The 18,263-nt window shown below is 39.0% G+C and overlaps 1 protein-coding gene across 5 annotated transcripts in view; it reads right to left on the bottom strand.

Moving 5' to 3' along the window:
• Window positions 1-1,513: 1,513 nt before the first annotated feature.
• Window positions 1,514-18,263, bottom strand: part of elmod2 (ELMO/CED-12 domain containing 2) — a 36,238-nt gene continuing 19,488 nt past the window's right edge. For 4 of the 5 annotated variants that reach the window (XM_043674133.1, XM_043674132.1, XM_043674135.1 and 1 more), the window contains exons 5-9: window positions 11,753-11,882; window positions 10,812-10,945; window positions 9,862-9,930; window positions 5,613-5,746; window positions 1,516-3,259 (exon numbers count right to left, since the gene is read on the bottom strand). In XM_043674133.1, the coding sequence (XP_043530068.1) occupies window positions 3,108-3,259; window positions 5,613-5,746; window positions 9,862-9,930; window positions 10,812-10,945; window positions 11,753-11,882 (619 nt within the window). In that variant the 3' untranslated portion in view covers window positions 1,516-3,107. Of the gene's footprint in view, window positions 3,260-5,612; window positions 5,747-9,861; window positions 9,931-10,811; window positions 10,946-11,752; window positions 11,883-18,263 lie in introns of all 5 variants that reach the window. The other variant, XM_043674136.1, reaches the window with a different exon arrangement.

Raw genomic sequence — 18,263 nt, 5'->3', positions numbered from 1 at the left:
AGCATCGGCAGAAATCCTGAAAAGTCCCAGCAGTGACACTGGTGCGTGCATTATAGCACAAGCACACCACCATATAAGCACAGTGCATATATAATGAGGTGAATAGAGTAAAATTGCATGAGATAACACGTGGAGAGAAATCATGTATGAAATTGTTGTGCAATTGACCTGGTCAATCTTTGGTAAAATTCAACCCAATGTATCTGCAGGAGCAGTAATATCACCTGCAAATTCACCTGCACCTCCATCATTTACTGCATCCGCTGCACCCGATGTGGCCTCCTCTACATTGGAGAGACAGGCCGCCTACTTGCGGAACGTTTCAGAGAACACCTCTGGGTCACCCGCACCAACCAACCCAACCGCCCCATGGCTGATCACTTTAACACCCCCTCCCACTCCGTCAAGGACATGCAGGTCCTTGGCCTCCTCCATCACCAGACCATGGCAACACGATGCCTGGAGGAAGAGCGCCTCATCTTCCACCTAGGAACCCTCCAACCACAAGGGATGAATGCAGATTTCTCCAGCTTCCTCATTTCCCCTCCCCCCACCTTATCTTAGTCCCAACCCTCGGACTCAGCACCGCCTTCTTGACCTGTAATCTTCTTCCTGACCTCTCTGCCCCCACCCCCTCTCCGGCCTATCACCCTCACCTTAACCTCCTTCCACCTATCGCATTCCCAACACTCCTCCCCCAAGTCCCTCCTCCCTACCTTTTATCTTAGCCTGCTTGGCACACCTTCCTCATTCCTGAAGAAGGGCTTATGCCCGAAATGTCGATTCTCCTGATCCTTTGATGCTGGCTGACCTGCTGCGCTTTTCCAGCAACACATTTTTCAGCTCGGATTTCCAGTATCTGCAGTCCTCACTTTCTCCCAGTAATATCAGCCACATGCTAGACCACATTAATTCAGAAAATCAAAATAGACATTAATCATTCCTGTGCTGCCCCGCTGAAAATTCACAAGAAATAGCAACTTGATCTGACCACCTGAACTGCATTAGGTCAATAGCTCAGTGGCCATTCTCTAACAGACTCAGGTCTTCATGTGGTACAAATGTAGGAAGGAGATGTAGTGGCTGAAAGGTACAATGTTATAATGAAATCTGAAGAACTGATGATTTGATTAGATTAGATTCCCTACAGTGTGGAAACAGGCCCTTCGGCTCAACAAGTCCACACCGACGCACCAAAGAGTAACCCAACTAAACCAATTTCCCTCTGATTAATGCACTTAACACTGTGGGATATTTAACATGGCCAATTCACCTGACCTGCACATCTCTGGACTGTGGGAGGAAACCCACGCAGACACGGGGAGAATGTGCAAACTCCACATGGTCACCAGAGGCAGGAATTGAACCTGGGACCCTGGTGCTGAGAGGCAAACAGCAGACATGAATAGAGAGAAATTATGGGAATGTTCATGGATCTTCAAGCATGCTTTCCACGAAAAGCTGTTCATCTTGAGACAGTAACTGGTGCAAAATTGATTTTACATCTATGGTATTTAATGATTTTAATGTAGCAACATTCCTCTGTGTAGACATACAATAGACTTAAGATTAAATACCCAGTTGATCTTTCTTAAAAATACATACAAGATGCGTTTAATTGTTTCAGTTTTATACTATTTATTTCAGCAAAAAGTTCATAAAATAAAGCTTCATCTCCCCCCCCCCACCCATCTCACCCCCATTCTTAAATGGAAAGCCAACCAGTAGAAATCTATATAAACTTCAAACATTATAGCATACCTTTCTGGAAAAAAAGCATTTCATCCAGTAAACTTCGCAACTTTCAGCTACAAATATTTTATACAGAATCATCGGTAATAAATATAAAACTTTTCACTGTTGCTCATACAATAAAGGGATCATCAATAAAAAGCTGAAATGGTGCATGGAAAAACACTTGTGTTGCTATCCTGAGCAAGATGAGGCTCATTTTCCCTTGTGCCTCTTCAAATACTGTAGTGACCGTAACACTAAATTCTAGAATTTTTCAATAATCTGCCTTTAATCAATTTTTTTTTGGTTGAGTTAATTTTTCACTATGAAATATGACAGTGTGGCACATTACAATGCATGTGGTAGTAATAGCTAGTTTACATATTTAACAAAAGCACTCAAAGATTAAAAAGTGCGTACTTCAAGCGGTCCTCAGCTTAAATGTACCTGCAAGATTGTCAACAATTTGCCGTCATTAACAAGTTCCAAGAAATTGACAGCCTATGGTGTTCTTTGGGGTAGATTATCTTGCGACTTACTACGAAAACAAAATTTAGAATTATTATTTTTATAACACAAGGCTTTTGTGAGAATACATTGTTAATTTAGAACTTTTTGGCATTTACTGTAGTCAGATTGAAATAGATTATCCCTGGAAAATTTAATTTTACACCACATAGAAATTAATCGTCCATTAATGGTAAACACGTGGAATATCCTGGTGGTATAAAAACAAGTGTTTGTGAAACTCAGTAGGTCTGGCAGCATCTGTGAAAAGCAAAACAGCTAACGTCAAGTCCAATGTGACTCTTTGAAATTCTGAACAGTCATACTGGTCTCGAAATATTCAGTTTGTTTCTTGTTATGGTGGGGAGATTACAGTCTGGTAATCACTCAAAAGAACCCCATTTGCTATTTAACTTCAGTACGCTAAAAGACAAAGTGCTGATTTGAATATTTGCCAATATGTTTATGAAACTACATGTCTTAGTAGGAGCAAGAACAAGGTACAGTGAAAAATGTTAAAGGAAGAAACTCATTTCAAATGTTGTGGTCCAAATGGAAAATTTCTCAGTCAAATTTCACACACTTTGAATAGTTCCTTTCATAACAAAGCACCATTCCAATGGCTGCTTTGTGGATGTCACAAAATAAGTTATCCAAATTTATGCCAAACACCAGGCAACCAGAAACAATTTGATGACACATTTATACTGAAAGTGGATTCATCCTGAATTTCAGTCACATAATGTTTTTAATCAGTTGCTATTTACAAGTTAAAAATCTACTGAAAAATCACAGATCCACTGCATAAACTCATATCTTGCAATTAATTCCAAGTGCTACTTTATAGGCTTAATGTAAATTACTGTCTACTTTTTGAAGTTCAAGGTAAGCAATGTTTTCGGATCTTGTAAAAGCCGTTTCACCCTTTCATGAAATTGCTCTCTGTACTGGTTGAATTCCATGATGCTGGATGGTCCCTCCTTGAACCAGAATTGATCAAACTCATACAATAGATAACCTAAAACAAAAAGAAAACTTTTATTCAAGAAAACTGGCTGCATTACATAATGCTTCTCTTCTATTCTGTACACCAACTTCAACCTAAAACACTATGCTCTCACTAACATTTCTAACCACTTGTCCATTATAATCTGCCCGTAAACATGCATAAACTTGTTTTGCTTTGTAATCTGCATTCAGCATTTGAAAGAAGAAAAATAAAAGTTTAGGAGATATGTGGACTTCAAAGAAAATGGAAATATTGGACTAGATTGGGTTGGGATATCTGGACAGCATGGACAGGTTGGACCAAAGGGTCTGTTTCCATGCTGTACATCTCCATGACTCTGTAACTCTATGTATCACTGGGGGAAAGGGAAGAAATTCAAGTTTAATCCAGCCACCTAGATTACTTCAACATTTTACATTTATATAGCACTTACGATGTAATAAAAAGTCTCAAGGCACAACATACTGATTTATAGTGTAAAATATCATGAGTAAACTGTTAAATTCCCACAGAGGTGGTATAATTTTTGGAATGTACATAAATCAAGCCATATATCCTGTAATCTCTTTCCTAATAGCATCAAAATAGTTACAGCAACAATATTGGAATAAAACTCCTGAAGAATTAAGTTACACTTTTTACTATATTTAAAAAAGACAAACAAAACTGCCCATGAATTTGAGTTCAGAATGCATTAACGACTACCAAATGATAATTACACAAATGCTGCAGATATTGCACAATAGATTTTAAAAATCCAGTAAATTGGCAGCCAAACTCAAAACTGCTAAAATCACGGATAACTAAAACAGTAGAAAGAAAACCCTCATTTATGACAAAGCTAAAACGTTAGGAAGTAATTTGCAATACACACAACTTGCACTTTTTTTTGACTAGAAGACACTAACTTCAACTGAAGTGAACAAATCGAGAATGGCATGTGGGCTGAAGGCCTGTAATTTTACAAAGGGACTACCCAAAGTCCTTCAGCATAAAACAGTTAGATCTTTCATGGAAATTGTTTTCCTTCTTGAAAATGTGCGCATCACAGGAAAGACAAAACCTTTTGTTTATTCCTAACTTATCGAGAAAGTGACAATGAAACACGTACATGAAATGCTGCAGTCAATGTGGTGTAGATATATGCAAGGCGATTTGTTTTCTCCTGCTGCAGATTGGTACAGTTGAATGGTTTGTTATGCCTTTTCAAATGATAGCTGCTGTGAATCTAGAGTCACATGTGACTGTTTAATAATGGGAGCTTGCCCTGTCTCAGACTTTCATGAACCAGATGGGTTTTTAATATGGTAATTTCTTGGTTAAATTAGTATTTTATTCTAGATTTTTTAATATGGATTAAATTGCATGCAAATTTGCCTCACTGCTGTGATGAGGTTTGAATTGATGTCTCCAAAGTATTGGCTGAACCTCTGGATTACAAGCGCAGTAACATTACCATCACCATCCCTCCAAGTTATTGCAATAATAGATTCTAAAAATGATAAGGCATACATTACATACAAACTATCCAAGTTTAGTCAAGCAAATCTGCATTTTGACATCAAATAACTTCAGGTAAAATGTGAGCAACATTAGGCAAAGAAAGACACCTTCAATCACAGATGGTAAAATAACCACATAAAATGTTGCATTTCATAAGAAAATAAAAAAGAACAGAAACTGTAGCTTGAACCTTTTTCAAAATATTTAGTCTCCCAAATGTGGTTTAAAATATGAATGAAAGACCTGATGAAAAATGTATGATGGCAATTAAGTCTATCACATTTGTTGTCATTGCAAGGAATTAAATTTGCAATCTTCATACAGTAAATTACCAAATTCAGCTATGCAATTTTATGAGAATGATCCAGATAAGTACTGGTGAATAAACTACTTTGCTAAGGGAGAAAGACTATAAATCTAATCTCAGATGTACAAACAACATTGTGATTTGCACATTCTTGCCCTAAGAATTGGGAAATACAAATATTCAGTTCTTCATCTGTTACTAAGGTTTGTCGTAAGGTATCAAAAGCATGACACATTTGGCAAATGCATTGTGAATCTAAAAGCAATATGCTGCAGTCAGATACGTGATGATATGGATAGAAATATATGTCTCAACAGTCAGTCTTGATATGTTACATTACTATACACTGTCAGATACATTACGTTTGCTTGAAATTAACTATTTTAATAACCGATTTAAATTAACAGGGCATTATTTAATTTCAAATAGTTCACATCTATTTAGAGATGCACCATTGATATCTATGAAAATATTCACAGTAACACTGCAAACAAAACATTCTTGACAGAAATAAGCATTAAATGGTAGTAGGAAACAATCGAAAGTACGTACAATAAAACTGATGAAAATGTTGCAACTGTGGAACTCCAGGAACCAGGTTGTAAAAATGACTCTTCAGTAAGCCACTCTTCATCATACTGTAAGCCATTTCAGTAAGATTTATTCCAACTATAGCATAAGAATATCTGGAACCACAACATTACATAGCTTTAGCTGTAAAATCAATTTAAATATCTGTACTTTTTTTTTTAAAAGCTTGCAAAGAAAAATATTCTTAATTAAATGCTGGTATGATATCCAATTAAAAAAATCACTTTCTGCATAAAGTTAGAGTGAGAAAGGCTAACTATTAAAAGATCTTTTTGATGTTCTGATGAAAAGTGATCAACCTGAACCATTTAACTCTGCTTCTCTATCCACAGGTGCTGCTATACTGCTGATCATTTCAGTATTTCCTGTTTTATTTCATATTGTAAAGGAGACTTTTTTTAATCTCAGTTTAATTAGTATACTTGCTATTGTTTGGAGACCTTGTATTAAATTTAAGCATGTATGCTGAGTAGCTCTGTTTAATCACTGATTGATAGGAAAATAGGCCTTAAGTTATTTCATGTTCTAGCAAAACAAGTTGATTTGCTTTTGCAATCAATGGAATTAAACAATTAAGTCAGAATAATGACAATTTTACTATACTACGTTTCCAAGTTGAAGGAAATATTTAAAAAAAAGTAAATTTCTTTCTTTAAAAGTTTGGTCCAAACCTTCTGATTTCGGTCAGAACCCTTACTTCCAATTGCAATTGGGCAAAATGTTATCCAGTTAGCTTTTCAGGATCCATTCCAATAGTAGTACAGTAAGGACAGTATAACGGTGGCTGAAAGAACTTTTGTCGAGGACTCTTCTATTGAGGTAGTATGGGCTGCAGTTAGAAACAGGAGAGGAGAGGTCAAACTGCTGGGAGTTTTTTTTATAGGGATGTGGAGGAGAGGATCGGCAAAACAACTCTGGGTAGGAGTGAAAGGAACAGGGTGATCATTATGCGGGAATTTAACTTCCCCAACATTGACTGGAAATGCTATAACTCTACGACGTCGGATGGATCAGTTTTTGTCCAATGTGTGCAGGAGAATTTCCTGACACAGTATATCAAAGGGCCGACAAGAGGGGAGGCCACACTGGATCTGGCGCTTGGTAATGAACCAGGACAAGTGTTTGATTTAGTGGTAGGTGAGCACTTTGGAGAAAGTGACGATAATTCGGTTACGTTTAGTTTAGCGATGGAAAGGGATAGGCACATGCGACACGGCAAGAGTTATCTTTGGGGGAAGGGCAATTATAATACGATTAGGCAAGACTTAGGATGCATAAAATGGGGTAGCAAATACAGGGGATGGGGACAATCGAAATGTGGAGCTGGTTAAGGGAACAGATATCGCATGGCCTTGATAGGTATTTCCCTGTCAGGCAGGAAGTGATAAGGTAAGGGAACCGTGGCTTACTACAGAAATTGCATCTCTTGTTAAGTGGAAGGAGGAGGCTTATGTGACAATGAAACGGGTTGGTTCAGATGAGGCAATGGAGAGTTACAGATCAGCTAAGAAGGATTTAAAAGGAGAGTTAAGAGGAGCAAAGAGAGGACATGAGCAGTCTTTTGCAGGTAGAATAAAGGAGAACCCTAAGGCTTTCTACAGGTATGTGAGGAATAAAAGGATGACTAGGGTAGGAATAGCGCCAGTCAAAGACAAAAGTTGAAAGTTGTGAGTGGACCCTGTGAAGATCAGACAAGTGCTAAATGAATATTTCTCATTGGTTTTCACTCAGGGAAAGGAGAATATTGTGGAGGAGAAGAATGAGTTAGGAGATATTAGACTAGAAAGGATTCAGGTTAGTAAGGAGGAGGTGATATCAATCCTAGGAGGAGTGAAAGTAGACAAGTCCTCTGGGCTGGATGGGATTTATCAGAGGATCCTCTGGGAAGCTAGGGAGATGTTGTAGCCTTTGGCTTTGATCTTTGAGTCATCATTGTCTACAGGTTTAATACCAGAGGGCTGGAGGATTGCAAATGTTGTGCCCTTGTTCAAGAAGGGCTGTAGAGATGACCCAGGTAATTATATACCAGTGAGCCTTACATCTGTTGTAGGAAAAGTTCTGGAAAGGATTATGAGAGATAAGATTTATAATCATCTCGCAAGCAATAATTTGATTGCAGACAGTCAACATGGTTTCGTCAAGGACAGGTCATGTCTCTCAAACCTCAGTTTTTTTGAGAAGATGACCAAGCATGTGGATGAGGTGGTGTACATGGACTTCAGTAAGACCTTTGATAAGGTTCCACATGGTAGGCTGTTGGAGAACATGCAGAGGCATGTGATTAAGGGTGATTTCGCAGTTTAGATTAGAAACGGGCTTTCTGTAAGGCAGCAGAAAGTGGTGGTTGATGGAAAATATTCAGCCTAGAGTCCAGTTACTAGTGGTGTGCCACAAGGATCTGTTTTGGGACCACTTCTGTTGTCATTTTTATAAATGACTTAGACAGGCATAGGTGAATGGGTTAGTAAGTCTGCAGATGACACTAAAGTTGGTGGAATAGTGGACAGTGTGGAAGAATGTTGCAGGTTGCAGGGGGACTTGGATAAACTGCAGAATTGGGCTGAGAGGTGACAAATGGAGTTCAATGCAGCTAAATGTGAGGTGATTCACTTTGGGAAGAATAACAGGAAGGCAGAATACTGGGTCAATGGAAAGATTCTTGGTATGTGGATGTGCAGAGGGATCTTTGAGTCCATGTACATAGATCCCTGAAAGTTGCCACCCAGGTTGATCGTACTGTTGAGAAAGCATACGATGTGTTATGTTTTATTGGTACAAGAGCTAAGCTCCAGAGCCATAATGTCATGCTGCAACTATACAAAATGTCAGTGCAGCCACACTTGGAGTATTGTGTACAGTTCTGGTCAGGGCTGAAAATGTGTTGCTGGAAAAGTGCAGCAGGTCAGGCAGCATCCAGGGAACAGGAGAATCGACGTTTCAGGCATAAGCCCTCCCTTCAGGTCACCCCAGTTCTGGTCACCCCATTACAGGAAGGATGTGGAAGCATTGAAAAGGGTGCACAGGAGATTTACCAGGATGTTGCCTGGTCTGGAGGGAAGGTCTTATGAGGAAAGGCTGAGAGACTTGGGTCTGTTCTCATTGGAACGAAGAAGACTAAGAAGGGATTTGATAGAGACATACAAGATGATCAGAGGATTAGATAGGGTAGACAGTGAAAGTGTTTTTCCTAGGATGATGGGGCATAGCTACAAATGATGCTTGTATGAGGGGGCATAGCTACAAATTAAGGGGTGATAGATTTAAGACAGATGTTAGAGACAGGTTCTTTACTCAGAGTGATAAGGGTGTGGAATGCCCTACCTGCCAGCAACATTAATGAGATTTAAACAATCCTTGGATAAGCACATGGATGACGATGGGATAGTGTAGGGAGGTGGGCTTAGATTAGTTCAAAGGTCGGCGCAACATCGAGGGCCGATAGACCTGTTCTGCGCTGTATTGTTCTATGCTCTATGTAAACCATACACGTGGCCTTGGCATAAATTGACACAGAAATCATGTCCCTTTTAATGGCAATAATGGGTGTATTCCACAGTTTTAAAGCCACTGTTGCAATTGCAAGAGAAAAAGTAACAGTGGGTGGAGGGCTAGTGAGTCCAGTGGTCCTAGTGGGGTTAGAGGCAGGATGTTAAGTAGCCAACAGAGTAGATGAGTCACATAGCAAGTTGTCAGGCACTCTATGCGGAGGGTCGGCTTTCAGCAAGTCAGGTATTTATTGGTGGGGAAGCTGATCTGGTTTTCGAGAAGGATTGAGGAAAGTGATCAAGGGGAAAACTGGATGAAAGGTCAGGGGCTCATTTTCATAGCTAATCAAGAGGAGGAGCAGCTTTTAATTCCTTTATTTTTTCCTGGCTAACCAAGCTGGAATCCTCCAAAGTTTCTGAGGATCCCAGATGCTCAGTGATTACACCGACAATTACATCGACCTTTAGATCTGGATCATTATGTCCAGCCTGGCTTTCACTTGAGAACATACCAAAAACATTTCAAAATCATACTCATTTTAAAAATTCGAGTATTTAGTGCAATTTATTTTAGAAACTGCCATTCACTTAAAATGTTTACAAGTAATCAGTGCTGCGAGTTTTCATTTTAGATTCTTACATTGATTTTCCTTATTAATATGAAAATGAGAATTTAAACAGCTCTCAAAAAGATGCTATTGTGCAAACTACATACTTTCACTTACCCTATTTTGGGATGATTCGAACGTGAAAGAGTCTGGCGAGCTACTTTGGTGTAATGTTCCCCAAAGAACCTAAACATTTAATGACAAGTTAAAAATCAGACCTGCCATTAAGAATCAAAAGTTGAGTTTCATTTTTCTTCCTATTAAACAACACCTTGTACATCAGAAGAGGTAGCACAAGGGGAAATCCCACTTTAAACAGTTTTGACATAAGAACAAATCACATGAAATTTGCCTTCCCCACATTTATCAAAGGCAATGAATGTACCAGATACTTTAAAAATAGACATGGAGGAGAATAAATAACTCTTCAAATTAAAAATTCTACTACTCCTTGCATATCAGGAAGAAAGCATCTACCTTTCCAACAACGGATATTTTCATAAACTCAGGGTGAGTTTCAGTTGAAGTACTTTTACAACAAAAAAAATGTATTTAATGGCAAAAGATGAATAAGTGTACCCTAAATGTATATATGAATTCACCCTAAGAACCATACACATCACTAATTTAACAATGTCTGTGTCTTCTTGCGGTGCGGGTCTTACACCTTCTAAAATTCCAAGATTAAAACAGGTGGTCAGTGGGATTGTAGGACCAATGGGAAAGGCAGTAACATGTCCACATTTTAGCCACACCCAGTCTCAGTTCTTGTTGCATACAAAAGGTTAGCACTGGGACAATGACTGTTTAATTACTAAAGGAAAAACTGAACGTTTTAAATAGAATCTATTCCAAGGCATTACTTAAAAAATATCAAATGATCAGGTGCCTGCTGAAGTGGACAAACTGACATCATTCTTCTTGTACATAAAGCTGCAAGCTCTACTTTGCAAGCCAATCATTTCAATACACAGAACACAGATCACAGCGTAGCATGTTAAGATGGAAGGGGCTATTTGATTAGTGTTTTTTTTAAAATGCTATTTAGATCCTATACAAAGACTTACACAAGGTTGTGTAACCCCAGCATTCCCATGCCTCTGAAGTCAGTTTTAGGATCTTCACCTTGGAACCCAATGTCACCCCATTGCTTGGTAATTCTCGACTCCAAATGTACATGGGGCATCATCAACTGCCACAGCTAAACATTTTGACAGAAATAAGCAAATATCAAATGAGACAATACACTAAACAATGATACTACAACTGGAACAGTCCTTTGTACAAACTGTAATTATGTTTTTTTAAATGGAGGTATTTAAATAGATTAGTTTTACAGTTGACTAGTTATGGATGACAACAGAACAGTTCCAGGGTGACATTTATTCAACCATACCAGGCACAGCAAGTTTTGTTCAACTTGTTAACATTTTTAAAAAACAAATTGTTGCTTTTCATCCAAAAGGAAGTCAAGTTACTTCATGCTCACTGGTGCAAGGGAAAGAAAATTTGTGAAAATACAAATGACAGTAACCATTAAGAACATATTCCCAAAGTAAATGAGCCATGCTTCAGTTAAATTTGCTTCAAATAATGTGCTTCATATTAGTAACTATTAACTTAAAAAAAGTTTTGAAAAATGTTTCCACTCTTCACTTTGCACCCATTGCAATAATTTCAATATACACAATATAGTCTTTATGCACAAATAAGCAAAATGTAACAATGTTTGTATCAGCAACACAGGACAGGAGGAGGCAATTCACAATGACAGACCACCACTTCAAAGATTCCTGGGTTAGACTCAGCTGTGCTTAAGCTTGAATTTGTGGTGAGACTAGAGGGGTAATGACGACAAACTGTGGAAGTTAGCCATTGAGGATCCTCTAAAAAGAACAATGCCACTTATATTATCCTTTACCTTCTCAAAAGAAATCTTTAAGTATTGCAGTCAAGCAAGGCAAAGTTGCCTGAGTAAATAGTGAGATTGAAAATTCAATAAACATACCTTTAATAGCATATCTTCATGTTGCTTGTTTGAAGATTCAAAGGGTTGCTTCCGTAGGTACTCTACATCAGCAAAGAGTTTTTTAAAGCCAGAGATTTGAAGCAAGCAAATCTGTAAATTTATCTTGAAGCTAAAGAAAACATCCAAAAAGGAATATTAGCCTGTCATGGAAATTAAATTGACTCAACTCAACTATTAGCAAGAGCAACCAAAAAGCTTTATTAATTTTTTTTTAACCTCTGCATTGCAGAGGGACCACATGCACTTGACAAAAATGCCTTGTGCAATGGCCCTGAGCAGAATTAAGATATTTGTCTTATACTGTTTCTTATCATGCTCTCAAGGACAAAGACTATGAAGATTTGAGTTGTTATTCTTTTCGTTCCCTTATTGTATCAGCAACACAGGACAGGAGGAGGCAATTCACAATGACAGACCACCACTTCAAAGATTCCTGGGTTAGACTCAGCTGTTCTTATATTTTTCTCTTGTTGAATGTTTACAAAGTTCCGCCGAGACAAGCTGTCCCTCGACTGCAGACTTCAGCAAAGTTGCAAAGTGTCAGAAAGTTTTAAAGCATTATCTTTCAGATTTCAGAGTAAATGGATTTCAGAATACATGTTAATTTTGTTAATTTTCCATTACATAGCCTTTAAATGGTTTTTTAACTCAAGAGCTTGTGTTTCAATGCCCCAACTAATTTCACAAAGGAATTGAAAGAGTAACAAATCATTTAAATCAGTTGCACTATTATTTTTGACAGCAAGCTTGAATTTGAGGAGTTTTTAAAGTCAAATTCACTTTTAATCTGACCCAGACTGCAATGTCAGGAAATGTCACAAGTGGAGGTTAACAATGAAAAGACTAAAGATGCACTGTATCATTCACTACTGTTATGCAAGAAGCCAAAATAGCTGGCAATAGCAAAATCAATTCATCTAACAAACCTGACTGTTTACTTTTAGGAATTCTAAGAAGTTAAGCTTGGTTCAGTAAGTTGTAACTTGGCTTTTAAACAGCAACCTGAGTAGTAACTATGGATGAACCACCTGGCAATGAAAAATATGTGGAATGTTGCTATAAATTGAGATGGTTTCTAGCTCCTCAACTCAGAATACTTTCCTGATTTATCATCAGATCTTCCTAAAGTGAATAATTTAAAAAGTTGTTTCAAAACAAGGTTATTTTATATCCCAGCTTCTATTTTCATATTTCATGAATTCACCAAATTTTACTTCTCTCAGAGTAAATCTTTAAAAAGTGATTTGAATTTAGCTCTAATTTCTAGCTTGGTTGTCTCCAAGAATCTTTCAGATTGACTGGTTGTTGCAGTTTGATGACATCACTGTAGCTTCAATGCTCGCAATTGTTAATAAATGCGACAAACAATTGTATGTTAAGAGGGATAACATTCTCACTACAGAAATCGTTAGATCTCAAAAGAGATTCTGCAAAGGAAATGGCAAGTATCTCGATATAGCCCTCTACTATTCGAGTAAATCTGGACTCTACGGTGCCAAGGAGAGTACATTGTTCCCGAGATGTAATACCAGATCTGAACTCAATACTACAGATGGAGTCTGACCAAAACTTGGCATAATTATAATAGCTTCTATCCGATTGGATTCAACTTTCTCAAGATAAAAAATTAACATTATTTCCTTTTTCCATCATATTTTGGGCTTGCCCAGCAGTGTATTGATTTACGCACAGGGACTTCAATAAATATTTATTCTTTCCATTTATAGCTTCTTACCATTTAGAATACTCTGCTCCAAATTTCTTAGGTTCAAACTGGATGACTTCATGTTTCCATATATTAACTTCCACATTTAATGTTTTGTCCAATCACAAGCTATCAATGTCACATTGCAACTTTCTGCTCTCATCTATACTACTTGCCATGACAATCAACTCAGTGCCAGAACACTTGCATTACTTCAGGATAGTGAAGGCAGCATTTGGAATGCTTGCCTTTATTTGTCAGTGTATTGAGTGTAGGACTTGGAAGGTCATGCTGCAGTTGTACAGTTCATTGGTTAGGCCACGTTTTGAATACATTGTGCAATTCTGGTCTCCCTTCTATTGGAAGGATGTTATGAAGCTTGAAAGGGTTCAGAAAAGATTTACAAGGACATTGCCAGGAGGGTTTGAACTACAGGAAGGGGTTTAATAGGCGAGGGCTATTTTTCCAGGAGCATCAGAGGTTGAGGGGTGACTTTATAGAAGTTTATAAAATCATGAGGGGTATGAATGAGGAGAGGCCCAGGGTAAAGGACTCCAAATCTAGAGAGCATAGGTTTAAGGTGGGGGGAGATAGCTTTAAAAGGGGCCTAAGGGGCAACCTTTTCACACAGAGGGTGGTGCCTGTATGGAATGAGCTGTCAGAGGAAGTGGAGAAGCTGGTACAATTTCAACATTTAAAATAAATCTGGATGGGTATATGAATTGGAATGGTTTAGAGGGATATGGACCAAATGCTGGCAAATGGGACTAGATTAATTTAGGGTATCTGGTCAACATGGATGAGTTGGTCAGAAGGGTCTGTTTCCGTGCTGCACAACTATGACTTTACTTGGGCTACTGTGGCAGATTGTGGAATTTAAATTTAAAAATCTGGAATTAAAAGTCTAATGATTTTTTTAATGACAATCATCTAGTTCACTTATGTCTTTAGGGAAGAAAATCTACTTATCTAGAGTCATATAGCATGGAAACAAAGCCAACCAAATTTCCTCAACTGAACTAGTCCCATTTGCCTTTATTTGGCCCAGATCTCCCTGAACCTTTTCTATACTGAGTGGATAGTCCATTTTGGCCTCAGAGGTCCCCACTGTCAAGGCTGCCAGTCTTCAACTAATTTGATTCACTCTGATATCAGGAAATGGCTGAAGACGGTGAATGCTGCAAGGGTTTTGGGCCCTGACAACATTTGAAAATAGTATTGAAAACTTGTGCTCCAGAACTTGCTACAACCCTAGACAAAACGTTCTAGTACAGTTACAGTACTGGCATCTCGCTGTCAATATGGAAAATAGTCTAGATGATATGTTCTACACAAAAGGAAAGGCAAATTAAACCCTACAGCACCTGTATATATTCACTCATCAGTCAGCTGATGGAAGAGATCATAACAGTGCTATGAAACAGCAGTTACATACCCATACCTGCTCATTGATGCTCCGTTTGCATTCTGCAAGGGCTACTTAATTCTTACCACAAAATATCCTTGGTTCAAGCAGGCACAACAGAGCTAAACTCCACAGGAATGTGAGAATGACTGCCCTTAACACCAGGGCCGCATGTGATCAAGCATGGCATCAAGAAGTCCCAGCTTCCTGAGTCAATGAGAACCAGGGAAACCTCTGCTGGTTGGAATCATACCTAGCACAAAGATGACTGTGGCTGTTGGAGGTCAGTCATTTCCAGGGTGCCTCTGCAGGTAATAGGGTAATGCCCTCAGTCCGGACACCTTCACCTGTTTCATCAATTGTCTTTCCTTAAGTTAGAAGTGGGGATGCTCGCTGGTACCTGCACGTTTAGTATCGTTCAGGACTCCTCATATACTGAAGCACTACATGTCCAAAGGCAGCAATACCTGAACAATATGCAAGTTTAGGCTGACAAGTGGCAAGTACCAAGCAATGACTATTGCCAAGAAAGAATCAAACCATTATCCTTTGACATTCAACGGCATCAACATTTCTGAATTTCCAAGTACCAATTTCCTGAAGGTTACCATTAACTAGAAACTAACTGAACAGTCTTTCAAATACTGTGACCTGAAGAGCAGATCAGAGGCTAGGAATCCTGCAAATAGCTCACCACTTGATTTTCCTAAAGGCTGTCCATGACCAGTTAGGCACAAGTCAGGATAAAGAGAAGTTCTATCAACATTAAAGAAGCTTGACATCATTCAGAACAAAAACAAAAATTACTGGTTACGTTCAGCAGGTCTGGCAGCATCTGTGGAGAGAAATCAGTGTTAATATTTTGGATCCAGTGATCCTTCTTCAGAATGGATGGTAGCTAGGAAAGGATGGTTTTAATACAGGGGGGTTGGACAGCAAACAATAGAAGGGGATAGAGCCCAAAGAAAGGAAAACATCTGGACAGACAAAGGAATGGTTAAAGGTCAGTCTGGGGAATGAATAGCTACTAATGAGGCTATTAGTGGCTGACAATGCGTAGGGTCTGATAGCATTCCATGTGATGACAAGACTTGGTGGTATGTGGGGGTGAAGGAAAGCTTGGGGGAAAGGTTAATGCTGAATGTTAACTGATTTCTCTCCATAGATGTTGCTAGACCTGCTGAGATTCTCCAGTAATTTCCGTTTTTGTTTCAGACTGAACATCTGCAGTTCTTCTGGTTTTTTTGTCTATCATTCAGAACAAAGCACCCTATCCACAAACATTCACTCCAACATTGATCACAGCAGCAGCAGTGTGCACCATCTGCAGCATTCATTGCAGAAAGGCTTCTCTGACAGCACTTTGCAAACCCATGGTTATTTACACCCAACAGGACAAGGGCAGCAGATTAACCTTCAAAGTTCCCTCCAAATCAATCACCATATGGACCTGGAAATACATTACCATATATACACTGTCATGGTACCAACGTTCTGGAGTTCTCTCCCTAACAGGACTATGGGCATTGTCACAAAATTGGATTCTTTTTTCTAAAAGCTGTAAGTTTTCTCAAGGATACTACATCCTTGGTTTGTTTCAGAGGAGTAATAAACAGTTCTCGGTGCCGATTAGTCTGGTTTGGCACAGAGATTAAAGGGTATTGAGAGGCCTTTTTGTTTATATGTAAGCAGATCAGACTTCAGGCCAAAGTGGTCATGTTTTAGATGTGAGTTGTTGTGGTTCTGTTCGCCGAGCTGGAAGTTTTTGTTGCAAACGTTTCGTCCCCTGGCCTGTAGTGGCTGGTATATTGGGTCCAGGTCGATGTGTTTGTGGATGAGTGCCATGCTTCTAGGATTTCCCTGGCTGTTCTTTGTTTGGCTTGCCTTATAATGGTAGTGTTGTCCCAGTCGAATATACCGGCCACTACAGCGGACAGCTGAAACTGACAACCGGAAGCGGCAGGGACAGGCCACTATAAATGCCGGAGGAAACACCACAGAAGCGCTTCACAGGAAGCTCCCAAGCACTGAGGATGTCACCTAGCCAGGGGACGAAACGTTTGCAACAAGAACTTCCAGCTCGGCGAACAGAACCACAACAACGAGCACCCGAGCTACAAATCTTCTCACAAACTTTGGATGTGAGTCGTATAATGAAAGGGGAATGGTCAGCTCTCTAGCTGAGCAGTTCAGTTTTGTCCAGAACTAGTTGGGAGTTCAACAATGAGCTGTGTGGAACCAATCTCTCTCTCTCTCTCTCTCCCTTCTACCTTCAACCTATAAGCATCTGTTCCATTCATTTATACTGGTTTCTAAGGGAGTTTGCTTATAGGGACTGTTGTGTGCATTCGGAATAGTATAATTAAGTCTAGTTTGGATGGACTGAGTTCTGTAGGGGTTCTTTATTCTATTCTTTGTATTTCAATGTGTAATTTTGTGCATAAAGTTTTGTCTGTTTTTAACCTAGTAGTCAACCTCGCTAACTTACTCTGGGTGATTTTCACTGTAAATTTACCGAAACAAATTGCAACGTTATGGCCTCAACTGCCTGCTTAAGAATGTTTTGAGTGGTCTGGCCTAGTACATTACAGCATACCTAACCAAAATGGATCATAATGATTCAAGTAGACAGGCTCATCACCACTTTCTCAATTAGAGATGGACAATAAATCCTGCCCAAGCAAGCAAAGCCCACATGCACAATGCATAAAAATAGCTTGCCAATATGAATACAAACCTACTCGTTTCATCCTCTGCATGTTACTTTATCAATGATGCCTTACTCATGTCAAATGGTTAACTCTTACAACATGCATTCTTAATTCTGTTAAGAGTTTGTTATGAAAATTTTCCAAATGAATTCTGAAAATTCACACAAATAATATCCATAGATTTTCCCTCATTTGCCATGTTTTCTTCTCAAAGAAATAAAATGCAACTAATTTTGTTGGTCAGGACTTTCCCTTTGAGCCCACATTGTACTAATCACAGAGCCATACTTGCCTAATTGCTAGGTCACTATCCCTAATTACAGGTTCTCTTTACTTTCCCACAACACATTAAACTAATAGGCTGAGTTTCCTCGCGACTCATCCCACAACTGTATTGCTATGTAGAGAAATTGTGAATCTCTTGCAAAAACTAGATAGGTCAAAAACTCAGCATAGTTAACATATAGCTGAAAATGTGTTGCTGGAAAAGCGCAGCAGGTCAGGCAGCATCCAAGGAACAGGAGAATCGACGTTTCGGGCATAAGCCCTTCTTCAGGAATGAGGAAAGTGTGTCCAGCAGGCTAAGATAAAAGGTAGGGAGGAGGGACTTGGGGGAGGGGCGTTGGAAATGCGATAGGTGGAAGGAGGTCAAGGTGAGGGTGATAGGCC

The sequence above is a fragment of the Chiloscyllium plagiosum genome, chromosome 32, assembly GCF_004010195.1.
Source record: "Chiloscyllium plagiosum isolate BGI_BamShark_2017 chromosome 32, ASM401019v2, whole genome shotgun sequence".
NCBI classification, from domain to species: Eukaryota; Metazoa; Chordata; class Chondrichthyes; order Orectolobiformes; family Hemiscylliidae; genus Chiloscyllium; species Chiloscyllium plagiosum.
This window is presented reverse-complemented; position numbering and strand designations above follow the sequence as displayed.